This window comes from Bos indicus, chromosome 27 (genome assembly GCF_029378745.1).
Source record: "Bos indicus isolate NIAB-ARS_2022 breed Sahiwal x Tharparkar chromosome 27, NIAB-ARS_B.indTharparkar_mat_pri_1.0, whole genome shotgun sequence".
Taxonomy (NCBI): Eukaryota; Metazoa; Chordata; class Mammalia; order Artiodactyla; family Bovidae; genus Bos; species Bos indicus.
In genome coordinates this window covers 8041852-8054335 of record NC_091786.1, presented here as the reverse complement: position 1 = coordinate 8054335, position 12484 = coordinate 8041852, and the positions used below count along the sequence as shown (strand labels likewise).

At 36.1% G+C, this 12484-nt stretch overlaps 1 protein-coding gene across 1 annotated transcript in view; it reads left to right on the top strand.

Moving 5' to 3' along the window:
- The window catches only part of VEGFC (vascular endothelial growth factor C), an 85556-nt gene extending 77380 nt beyond the window's left edge, over positions 1 to 8176 (top strand). The window contains exons 5-7 of the mRNA XM_019953582.2: positions 4106 to 4212; positions 4499 to 4832; positions 7686 to 8176. Coding sequence (XP_019809141.2) covers positions 4106 to 4212; positions 4499 to 4832; positions 7686 to 7800 — 556 coding nt within the window. The 3' untranslated portion in view covers positions 7801 to 8176. The remainder of the gene's footprint in view (positions 1 to 4105; positions 4213 to 4498; positions 4833 to 7685) is intronic.
- The last annotated feature ends 4308 nt before the right edge of the window (positions 8177 to 12484 follow it).

Below are 12484 nucleotides of genomic sequence, written 5' to 3'. Positions count from 1 at the left end.
GTAGCAACTGATATAAATGTACAATACAAATAAAAATTTTCAAACATTTAAAATAATAATTTTCCAGCAAAAGTAAAATATTTTTAAAAATAAGTTTTAAAAATTTTTTTGAGAAATTAATTTTTTTGAACTTCTGCTTTCTATGAGAAAACAATAATAACCTGTATAACTACCAGATACTCACGTAGAGGGTGTCAACAATGTTTCTTCTTGGCATCTGACATGCTAATGTTTTGATTAACTTTTGTAGAATTAACTAATAAATGTAAACTCTTTAATTCTCAAAGCTCAGGTTTCACACAAAACAGATCAAGCAGAAGCCACAGAGCAGCCCACAGGGTACCGCTCAGTGTATGACTTTGAGATAAGGTCAAGAGGAATTCTTTCAGTTACAGCCATTTACTCACTGTACTTTTGTAGTCTTATTTTGTATACACTTTAGATATGTTACCCATGCCAAGGCTTGTGTGGTAGCCAATAAAACCTAATAGAAATTAAATAATAAGGAATGAGACTTTGTTGGTTTTGGAGAGCCAGAAACCGTTATCAGATCCAAGATTCCTCCTCCTCAATACCTAATTTTTACCCTCTTACAGATGATATTTTTCTCATTATGAATGCATGTCTTATTACGTGTGGTGCACTTAAATACTTTTTTCCTATTGTTCTCTCTTTTTTTTAATGTTGGTCTCAACCTATTATAAGTTGTGACCCACAATTTAACTGGAAAACTACCACAGTGATCATGGATATATGATGAATACATAACTGTTTTGAAATCATTACCTTTGTTAACAAGAGTTAAGAGGAACCACCACCACAATGGCTAAAAGAAAAAGGCAGAGAAAACTAAGTGTTTGAGTTGATGTAGTACAATGGGAATCACAGATAAATATGTAAAATTGTGCAACTGCTTTGTAAAATATATTGGCTGATGCTTATGAGCTTAAATACACACTTACAATATGATTAATAACTTCCCCTTCTAGGTATTTACCCAAGAGAACTATAAATATATTTCCATATCATAACTTGTAGACAAATGTTCATATAAGCTCTGTAACCAATAACTGGGAACAAACCAACATCAATCAAAGGTGAATGAACAAACAAATTGCATTATATCCATAAAGTAGAATATTACTGAGCAGTCTAAAAAGAATGACCTGTGGATGCACATACCGATCTCAAAAACATTCAATTGGGTGAAAGAAGCTAGGCTAAAAAAAATGCATACTATAGGATTCATTTTACATGAAACCCTAGAAAAAATGAATATAATCTAGACTCAGAGGAAGGAATATCGTTGTTTAGTCACTAAGTCATGTCCAACTCTTTGCAACCCATGGCCTGCAGCCTACCAGGCTCCTCTGTCCATGGGATTTCCCAGGCAAGAATACTGGAGCAGGTTGCCATTTCTTTCTCCAGGGGATCTTTCTAGGGATCAAACCCACGTCTCCTGCATTGGCAGGCAGATTCTTTACCACTGAGCCACCAGGGAAACCCTAATGAGAGTTACACAGGTGTATAAATTTGGGAAAAGGCCATGAATTTAAAATAGGAGCTATGTAGGCATTTTATTGTGGGCAAATTATTCCTCAGTAAAATTGATTCTTTCTAATGCCAAATGAAAAAGACCCTTTCATTAACTATAATTTTTAAATTAGTGGTAGATGTCTTCAAACCTTTCTGGTGACACTTTAAGTCAAGATTATATGATTCCTTCCAGGGAGGGCTTCCCAGCATTCCTTTCTACAGAGACTGAAATTTCGCTCAGATGCAACAATGTCCTGTTTCTGCTCCACCCTGGCTCCCACCCACCACTGCCAGCAAGATAACAAGTCTTGTCTTTCCTAAATGTTTGGTGTTACATTTACATTACTATGATGTTAACTAAGTAGCAGATTTTTTTTTACATTATCTGTGAACAAGTATAACTAATTAAAAGAATCTTTTGCAAAATGAGTCATTCATAATTTAATTATGGAGTCTCTGGAATGGACAAAGAATGTTTCTTCTGGGTACTGTGAGAGAAGGACAAAGATGAGCTTGACTGCCTCTAACCTCTGAGCATTCAGAGTCAAAGGGCAATGCATGTTACATTGATATTTTTTTAATTTTACCAAATGTTACCATGCACCATGTATCTGCCACCCATGGCCCATGCTCCTAACTCCTGACACCAGGTGGCTGCCATGATGGCAGACACCAAAGAAGAGGGTGCTTCCTGCAGGTGGCTTCCTGGTTTGAAAATTCATTCTCTGCTCACTAGCTCTCTGAGTTTTGCTAAGTTCTAAAAACTTTTGTGACAGATTTTCCTCACTTTTAAAATTAAATTGAAATGTTCATATAGCATAACATTTATGATCAAATCCTCACAATCTATTCAACAACATGATACTATATTGCATGTTAATCTAAGATTATAATAGCATAGCATACTAAAATAACAGTGATGATAATGATGACAGATCTACTTCATAGATGTGTAGTGATGTTTATAATCAGTATTTGCATTAAATATTAGCCCAATTCCTGACATACAGTAAGCATTCAATAAACACTGGCTTCTATTTTTACTAACATTTTACAAGTGGAAAAATCGAGTCTGGGAAATGTTAATTTGCATATACAAAGCTAAACAGCTTTAAAAGAAGTGCCAGAGAGAGATAAAAAGCCAAGTGTCTCTTTTTCTTACCTCTATGCTTTCCTCAATAGTGTGCATCATTTCTAGTATTTACGAAAAGATCTCAAGTCTCAATATCAGCAGCACCAAAAAATATTATAAGTTCCACAGGTAGAAGAGATTATCTCTAACAGAAATGGTTAAATATCAATATTTATATTGGTGTTTTCATATTCTCTTTTTTCCAATTATTTCCTCTTCTATTTTCCTTCAGGTTGAATTCCATGTATTTCTAGGGTCCCTTTAATGATAGACACTCTCTTTTAATGGAGGGAGCCATTTATGATTAAAAAGTGATACCCTAGATTTTTCTACTCAGTGTTTATTCATTTATGAATATTTATGTTGAGTCTTCTATGTGCATAGCATTGTGCTCGGAAATGTAGGATATTTTTAATGGATTATATAATTTCTCAACTAAAGTAACTCATGTACCAGAGTGCAAATAAAGACATATATATCTAGTATAAGAAGCATATAATACACTATGCTCTGCTTCATTCAGTCATTTAATGAAAAAGTTATTGTGTGCCTTCTAGGTACCACTGTAGTGCTAGGCTATGGAGAGAGAAAGAAAGAACGGCCTGGTGGCAATATAGTAGGTGGATCAGAGAAGCAAAACAGGAGTTGGAAAAAGTGGAGAGGAAGCTTCTGAAAAAATCCAAGAGAGAAATCATGAGTGGGAACCTAGACAGTAGAAATGGGTGTGGAAAGATATTTTAAGAAATATAAGAAAGCGTGTGACTTGGGGACTGTGTCGGGGATGACAAAGTTGAGGATGAAACTGCATGGATGATATTCAAAAAGGGAATACCTGTTTACAGGTAACAGTAAAAACCATGATCTTTGACTCCTTTCTGGGGAGTATGGAGTGGGAACTCTGTGTTAATGGACCCTTTACAGTTATGGCCATCTGTGCTTCAGAAATAAGTCAGTAAAGTGCATGTATAAGGACGTTTCCTGTAGGATTGTTTAGAAACCCAAAATCTGGAAGAAACCCCAATGGCTACCAACAGGAGATTAATAAGTAATAGTGTACCCACTTGTGGACTAATAAAGATAATGGAGCAAATTTTATGAAGTGACATATAAAGATGTCCATAATAGATTGTTTAATGGAAAAAGGAAATTTCAGAATGGTCTGAAAGGCTTTATCCCATTTTCTCATCAACTAAAACTGTATGTGATCATACAAATGTATTTGCCTTAAAAAAATGAATCTGAAATTATATAAAACCATTAGAATTGGACAGCACCTGTGGGTGGGAGTAGTTTGAGAGGGAATGTTTGCATTTTATTTTATGTATTCTTATATCATCTTAATGCTTTTTCATAAGCATCACTGATTCTGTAATACACAGGTAAGAAAAGAGATGATCCCTTCCGTGTACCACTTATTGTTAACCTGTCTCTCCACAGGTGCCAGGCTGCAAACAAGACTTGCCCCGCAGATTACATTTGGAATAACCACGTCTGCAGATGCCTGGCTCAGCATGATTTTATTTTTTCCCCCAGTGCTGGAGATGGTAAGCCAAATGATGCTTTAAGACTAAATGCCAAGGGTCTCTCTGTTGATTAACAAATACCTAATATTAAAATCACACGTACAATATTCATCCTCAAGCTTTGAAATAAGTCACTACAAAATAGGACACTTTCTGCTTCACTTTCTGCTTCTGGTATTGTTTTGAACTTCTCTGTAAAGGAAGCTACCTGTGGAAAGGAAGACACTTCTAAGTGCTCTTCATTGTTTCACTCCACACCCAGAACCGAGTAAGGGATAGTAAAGCTGTCCTGACTGTGTTTGTCTAGACTCTGCAGACGGATTCCATGACATCTGTGGGCCCAACAAGGAGCTGGATGAAGAGACCTGTCAATGCGTCTGCAAAGGGGGACTTCAGGCTTCCAGCTGTGGACCCCACAAGGAACTAGACAGAGACTCATGCCAGTGTGTCTGTAAAAACAAACTTTTCCCCAGCTCATGTGGGGCCAACAGAGAATTTGATGAAAACACATGCCAGTGCATATGTAAAAAAACCTGCCCAAGAAATCAGCCCTTAAACCCTGGAAAATGTGCCTGTGAATGTACAGAAAATCCACAGAAATGCTTCTTAAAAGGAAAGAAGTTTCAGCATCAAACATGCAGGTGAGAAACCTTCATAAAGAGTATTAATTTATCTTATATTGGGGATAGTTTTCTCAATTCAAAGCAATTTTCTCAGCCAAAATACTGGTTTGTTAGAATGGGACCATTTAAGTTCTGTAAGATGAATTATGATATTTTGTAAACAATGCTAAATTTGGGGGAGACTCTTTGCTCCTGAAAAAGCAAGATGAGATCCCTGGAAACCAAAATGAGATCCAAGCTCAGACTGCACTAAGTCCTCGTCCCAGAGGCTAAGAGAGCAGCTCGCAACAGGAGTTAGATGACAGATGCATAGGACAGTCATTTCTGGAGCATCTTCAACATACACCCAGGCAGCACACACCTACCCCCACCAAAAATGACAGTGCAGTCAGATGTAATTTTGGACAAATGTTCTAAGTGCAGAAAATGTTGTGCGAAGTTCACAAAGGACAGGATAATACCATTTACTGTGGAATTGTATCTAGAAATGAAAATAGTAAGGCTAAGTATTTAATGAGAATTAGAGAAATATATTAACATATTGTTAAAGGTTACTCAAGGCATTCCTTAAACCTGATTTGGCTTCCTTCATCACAGAAAAAAAAAAAAAAAGTCTCCTGGACTCAGACCCTTTCAGTGTTCATCCCTGACCTTCTTCCTCTGATCCAAGAATAAGCCAGCTCTAGGTGTTTGACACAGCCTCCCACTTTGCTTCAGCATCGCTCCACCAATCACACCCCTTCTCTTCCACACCTTTAATGTCCTCAACTCTGTAGTCTTCTCCCTCCAATTTAAAAACGTTCTCAAATTTCTTTATTGGCATCTTACTGCAATGTTGAACTTTCTTCAGCAACTATCTCTGTCCTTGTCTTCTGAGTTGCTCCATGATGGGTCATTTTGCATTTATCTGTTCACCTCTTTCATCTCTTGTATTCACCCAGCTGTAATCCTGTTATGCCCTGAGGACTCCATGATTCAGCTTTGTTTAAGGTTTCAGTAGCCCCTTCATGGTCAGATTTCACAAACAATCCGGTCTTACTGCAGTTTCTCTTTGGGCTTTCTGTTTGGGCCGAGAGAACGCTGTGCTTTCCTGGTGGTCCTTTTAGTCTTCTCTCCACCTGTTCTCCGTCACCATCACTGGGTTCTCTTCTTCCACCAACTCTTTACAGATGGTGATAACCCCCACAGGACTTAACACTTACCTTCCATTATTTACAATATAGTGTCTATATGAATGTTAATCGTTACTTTTGTCTTCAGTAAACAGTGTCCTTCTTTTGATTCTCAAGAGCTTGTGTTACCATTTCAGTTCATCTTTCTGATGATCCAGCCACACTAACATGTTAGCTACTGCATGAGGAGACTTCCATGAACCTAGGTATCTCTTCTTCCATTACCATTTCAGAAAACCTTATAGGAATCCTTATGTTTCCTCTTTAGAGTATTTTTTAGCAATGATATTCCAATTTTACTTGCATATCCTATTCTAATTACCAAAAGGATATACCAAAACTATAGAAAAATATAGATACTAAATCTTTTTAAAGATCATTAAACCATTTTGCACATTGAATCCAAGTGAACCCAGTTTACAGTGAAAAGCCTGAAATTTTTGTTTACATAAAACTAACCAGTTACTATATTTTTCTACACAGTTCTTACATTAACTTAGAAAAAACGTCCCTATCATTGTATTTCTCCTCACAGAATACATTGTTTCTTAACGGCTTTCTATTTACTGAATTTCTTTCTATGTTCATTTTTCTAAGCATGTAATTCCAGATTTTATGCATATACTGAAACAAAAAAAAGATAGTTTGATATTTTGAAAAAATACATACTCCTCACTTTCTCATCATATTTATTCTAAAAGTGTACTGGGCAGAGTACCTATTCTGTGATTCATTACCTTAGTCAACAACTTTCATTGATTACTGAAAATCATATCTTTTTAGTAAAGGATTACCAGTATCCCTATACTAATGCATTTGTGTTTAGAAATGAAAGTAAATAAATAAAATTTTAACTAGATATGCTTTCAGGAGCAAAAGAAATGATATTTCAAAACCCTCTTTGTAGTTTTTCTGTGGTACATTTCTGATTTCCAGGTGCCCTTGCATTTTTCTCCATGGTACATTATGTATACTCATCCCTCAGAAAGTCCTTCAAAGATGTTCTGTTCACAGGAGCAACAGGGCTGTGGATGTTATTGACTGCTGAGTCATTTGTCCTTTCACCACCGCTAGAAACTGGACATTGAGGGTGGGGGGAGAGGAACCTCCCCCACAGTGAATACTGTCCCTCCCTGCCCCTTCTCCCAGCCCACACTGCTTTTGCATGGCGTCCAGGTGGACGAGGGAGGCTGGCCACCCTTGTGCAGCAGCCAGGTGCCAGCCCAAGTTAAGAGTAAGGGTGGGGCCCTCCTGTGGACCACAGCCCTGCCAGAATGGCTGGGTTTAATCTCCCTGAAGTCTGGGTTCCAACCAAATCCCAGATTCTTGAGAATTCTGCCACGCTTATGTGATCATGCTAAATCGGCAGACCGTAAATACTCACTTTCAAAATTTCTGTTTTATGTTACTTTCAACTACAGAGCACAGACACTTCAAAAGAATGAGTGCTAACAACACCCCATTCTTCCATTTGTTACTTCTGCAAGCAAGACTTTTTTTTTTAGGCTTTTTCCATCCCTCTTAAATTTGGAAATTCCAGGCACAAACTTTAGCAATTTATAAACTGGACAACCGTTTTATGATAAAATGAGTAACTTTGTTCCAGTCTGAAACTTAGAAAAACACGAACGTGCGTTTGTAGCATAACAAATTCATCTCGTGGTCTTTAACAGAAGTCTGTCCTTCTTTGTTCCTCTAGTTGTTACAGACGACCATGTACAAATCGAGTCAAGCATTGTGAACAGGGACTTTCATTTAGTGAAGAAGTATGTCGCTGTGTCCCTTCATATTGGAAAAGACCACATGTGAACTAAGATTGTATCTTTTCTAGTTCGTCATTGTTCTTTCATGGGAAACCATGCTGCCATGTTAGAACTATGAACACAGAGACTTTGTGGACCGGGTAACAAAGACAAAAGTCAGTTTCCTGAACCACCTGGAGAATGTTACAGAAATGGACTGGAGCTCATCTGCAAAAGACCTCTTTAAAAGACTGGTTTTCTGCCAATGACCAAAAGCTGAGGTTTTCTCTTGTGATTGTTTTTTAAAAAGAATAATGACTATATAATTTATTTCCACTAAAAATATTGTTTCTGCATTCATTTTTATAGCAATAACAACTGGTAAAGCTCACTGTGATCAATATTTTTATATCATGCAAAATATGTTTAAAATAAAATGAAAACTGTATTATAAGCTGTAAGTTGAATCTGTTACCATCTTATGCTATCAGCAAAACCTGAGATTGTGAAAAGTCATCTCCCCCTGTCCTCCCTGTTTTTTTTTTGTCTCTGGGTATCAGATTATGATTGCTGAGAAAAAGTATGTTCCTGTAAAAGAAAGTTTAAGATAGATAGCAGTTGCTATTACATTTTATTTTTAATCTCAATATATTTAATGAGTATAAATGTTTTAGCACATGGTACTTTTGAATTTATAGCCAAATGAATCAACAGAAAACATATCATCTTATTAGATAGTCTGCTTAGCATGGTTATATCACTGAAAGTTATTCAGTGCCCCAGGAGCATTCAGACTTAACCTGGTATAATAGCTATCACTATGTATTAATATTAAAATGGCTTTAAAATATTTTACTCAAAAATAATCTTTTCCAAATATTTAATTCCTTGTGACTAGCTTAATACTTTTTATAAGCTGAAGTGCTTCTATCCAACACATATAAGTTGGAAGTGACATTTAAATGCTCATATGTTAAAAAGCAACAGTCACACAGAGTACTTATTTCATTTTTTTTAAAGGCAACACACTAAGATATTTTTTTCTGAGAACAAATATTTGCTTACATAAATACAACCACATAAGTGGTTTGCTTGTTGAAAGAGAATTGATTATTTGCTTGTATGACATGGTTCCTAACAAAAATAAAAAACCACATAACTACTAGCAAATACATAAAAATAAGTAGTCCTAAAAGGAGAAAAAAGAATCTATAGAGTTATGTGAACATAAAAATAAGTCTTTTAAAACTTGCAAATATAATACAATGAAAAGGTATAGGTGACTACTGAGTACAATAAAAACATTAGTATCTATATGTTTTGCTACAAAATAATTTATTTTTTATAATACTTTATTAAAATGTTGATGTCCTAAATATATTGAAACACTGTTTTCAATACTGACTTTTAAAACACTATTATATCCAAAATTTATTGAATTACATGTACATATTCTGGACAACTCTAACATCTCGTTCATAAAGTCAAATCTTTTTTTTATCTATTGGGAAGAAAAGGCAGTCTTCTGAAATTCTCTTATTATATATTTATGGATCATCTTTATATTTTTTAAGTAAAGATGCATCTGGAGCCTGTAGACAGAAAATACGTGTTCTGTACATCTGTGAAGCAGCTAAGATGTAGGTAATTTTCAAAGTTGAGAACAGCAACCAAACTAATAATAATAGTAAAACAAAAGTAAAATATAAGTAAATTTGACAACAGCTATAGTTTTATCAAAACTTCCGCAAGAGAACAAATTCAGGGGTCATTACCAAAAGGAAATATGGAATCACAATAAATAACATCCTTCCACCTGAAAGAGAGCCACAGCCCTTGGTGCATAACATGGTCACTGTCTATACAATTCATCCGAGATTCAGTTTCAATAATTTTTCATCACATTTCAGCCAAGAATATAAGCCAACATGATACAATCTGTTATGTTGATGTGGTATTCATCATTTTTAGTCCTGATATATTTAAATATGTTAATTTATTTAGCTAATTTAAAAAAAAAAAAAAACCTAAGTTTCCAATGAATCCCTTGAAGCCATGGAGAGAATCTTAGAATCTGATATAATGACCCTTACAAATTATCAGTTTAAAAAAATCTAAACTATGTGTTGACAATTAGTTCCTCAGAATATATGAGTATGTCAAAAAAAAATCACTAGACCAAAATATAAAGTATAAGGCATGCCAGAAAAAATAACATTTAATTTGTCCCTGGAGGTGTAATAATTTTGATGAAAAGCAAAAACAACATCAACAAAGCAATACTTAGCCAGAGATTCTTGCAAACAATTTTATGTAGACCATAAAAATCTCACTTCCTTACATTATAATAATTGAGATTTTGTGGTGGTGGTTAAGTGGACTAGAGATCAAGCTAAACAGTCATTTAAAATATTAATATTAACAAACAGGATTCAGTAAGAAGCTAAAATATACAGTGAAGATGTTCATAAATTCTACAAGAGTCTCCAACTACCAATCAGTCAACTCTTAAGAATAAAGATGAGTGAACACTGGAAGCTTGAAGCAACAAATACTATATCCAAGTCTTGGAAAGTTTATAAACAGAACTTCATGTCTAGAAACCTACACTGTATGCTGCTGCTGCTGCTGCTGCTGCTAAGTCGCTTCAGTCGTGTCCGAGTCTGTGCGACCCCATAGACTGCAGCCCACCAGGCTCCCCCGTCCCTGGGATTCTCCAGGCAAGAACACTGGAGTGGGTGCCATTTCCTTCTCCAATGCATGAAAGTGAAAAGTGAAAGTTAAGTCGCTCAGTCGTGTCCGACTCTTCATGACCCCATGGACTGCAGCCTACCAGGCTCCTCCGTCCATGGGGTTTTCCAGGCAAGAGTACTGGAGTGGGGTGCTATCACCTTCTCTGTAACACTGTATATGCTCTGTTTAAAAGACTCAAGGAACAAAGTATTTTGGTGAGCAGTTACAAGATTTAGCTTCCACATATTTTTTTTTTTTAGAAGGAGGTTTTGACCTTTTGACATTTGCTAACTTCTTGGGGGAAACAGATTCCATTATTAGGATTTCTAAAAATCAACTCTGCCCTCCACTTCCACACTGCTCAAAGCAGAAGTGAGCATTAGTGGTGAGCCCTGTGTGCACTTCTTTCAGAGAAGGGAGAACATCACTCACTGACCACACAGTCCAGGCTTCCTCCAGGGGTACCCTGCTCAGCAGGAATTTTACTCAGTGAAGGAGAGAGAAGCAGCAGATTCAACAGGTGAGGGAGGTCATACCGAAGCACTTGTTTTGGTATTTTGTTAAGGTTTACACATCTCCTTAAGTAACCAAATTTCTATATTCGCCTTCCCAGGAAATGCTGGGGCAAAGCACTGAACCAAGCTCCCTTGACTCCACTTCATCTGCAATTCTGTGCCATCCCCCAAGGTCTGAGCTCCCAATAGCAGGCTTTTCAAAGGATGCTTTTTAGTGATTTTACCTTTAGAACAGAGTATAACATAAAAATAGTATTTCCCTTCACTGCAGTAGAAGAGTGTGTTGATGTGTCTGATTTTTTAGATGAACTGTAGAAAGTTGTGAATAAATGCAATGTTTGTATCCTAAAGAAGCATCGAGTCCACCCAGAGAACTGCTTAGGAAAGTCCATGGCACATATGTTATAAAGTAAGTACTGCTCTATCTGTTTGTGTTTGAATTTTTAAGATATTGGCTATTTTGTAGGCAGAGAATAGCTATCTGTTAACTTATAGACATGTACTAATAGGTGGAGTTTGATGGTTTGAAACAAAAAAAAAAGTTTCACATGCTCTTTTTTCTTCATTCTATAGCCAACAACCCATTGCTTAAAAAAAAAAAAAAAAAATGTCATAACAGAAAGAGGACTGGACTGGGAATTGTGAGCCAGGTTTTTAATCCTGATTTTCTGCTTTGTCCTTGAGCAAATCACCAAAATCTGAGTCTCAGTTTCTTAATCTGTGAAAGTAGTAAGTTGAATGAAATTGTGCATTATGTCCAACTCTAGGGTTACAGACACTGTACTAAGCTACCTTCAGAGGGGAGGTAAAAAGAACAACTTTTAAGAACTTCAGGGAAGCACCACGCCTATGATTTGTGAGACAACCATTTCTTTCAACTCAAAACATTTACAGTTGCCTCTGTAGACAATCCATGGGCAGCACCAAGTGTTTTGACTTCTGGACTTACGAACATGTAGATGCCAGATCCTGATACTACAGGCCCAGTTCCTAATCAAATCCTATCATCAGAATCCCAGATGGAAACACTGTCAGAAGTCAGTTTCGCTTTAACAGCCTTGCCTGGATGAAATACAGTATGTGTGCCTCTGACTGAGGTTTGGAAGCAGTGCACAGGAAATCTCAATTTTTGCTTTCTTGTGAAAGTTGCTTGGTTTTGTTTTGGGTTTGTTTGGTTTTTTTGTTTGTTTGTTTTTTGAGATATTTACTTTTCCAACAGTTGAAAGAAAATTTCCAGAGTCTCCATGTGTGATCCCCTTTGATATGAAGAAATCAGGAAATGCAACGCTTTAAGTTGTCTAAAGTAGTTGTAATTAAGAATTAGAATTATAGTATAAAAGATTTTCATTTACAATTTCTGACATGAAACATTTCAAACAATCACATGAGAATTTTGTTGTGATTTTGTTAATGATTAATAGTTACTCGTAATGAGGGCACTAATCAGAGGAATGGGGCTTCCCTGAAGTTTTTTAATTAAAAAAAAAAAAAACTTAAAATACATTTGG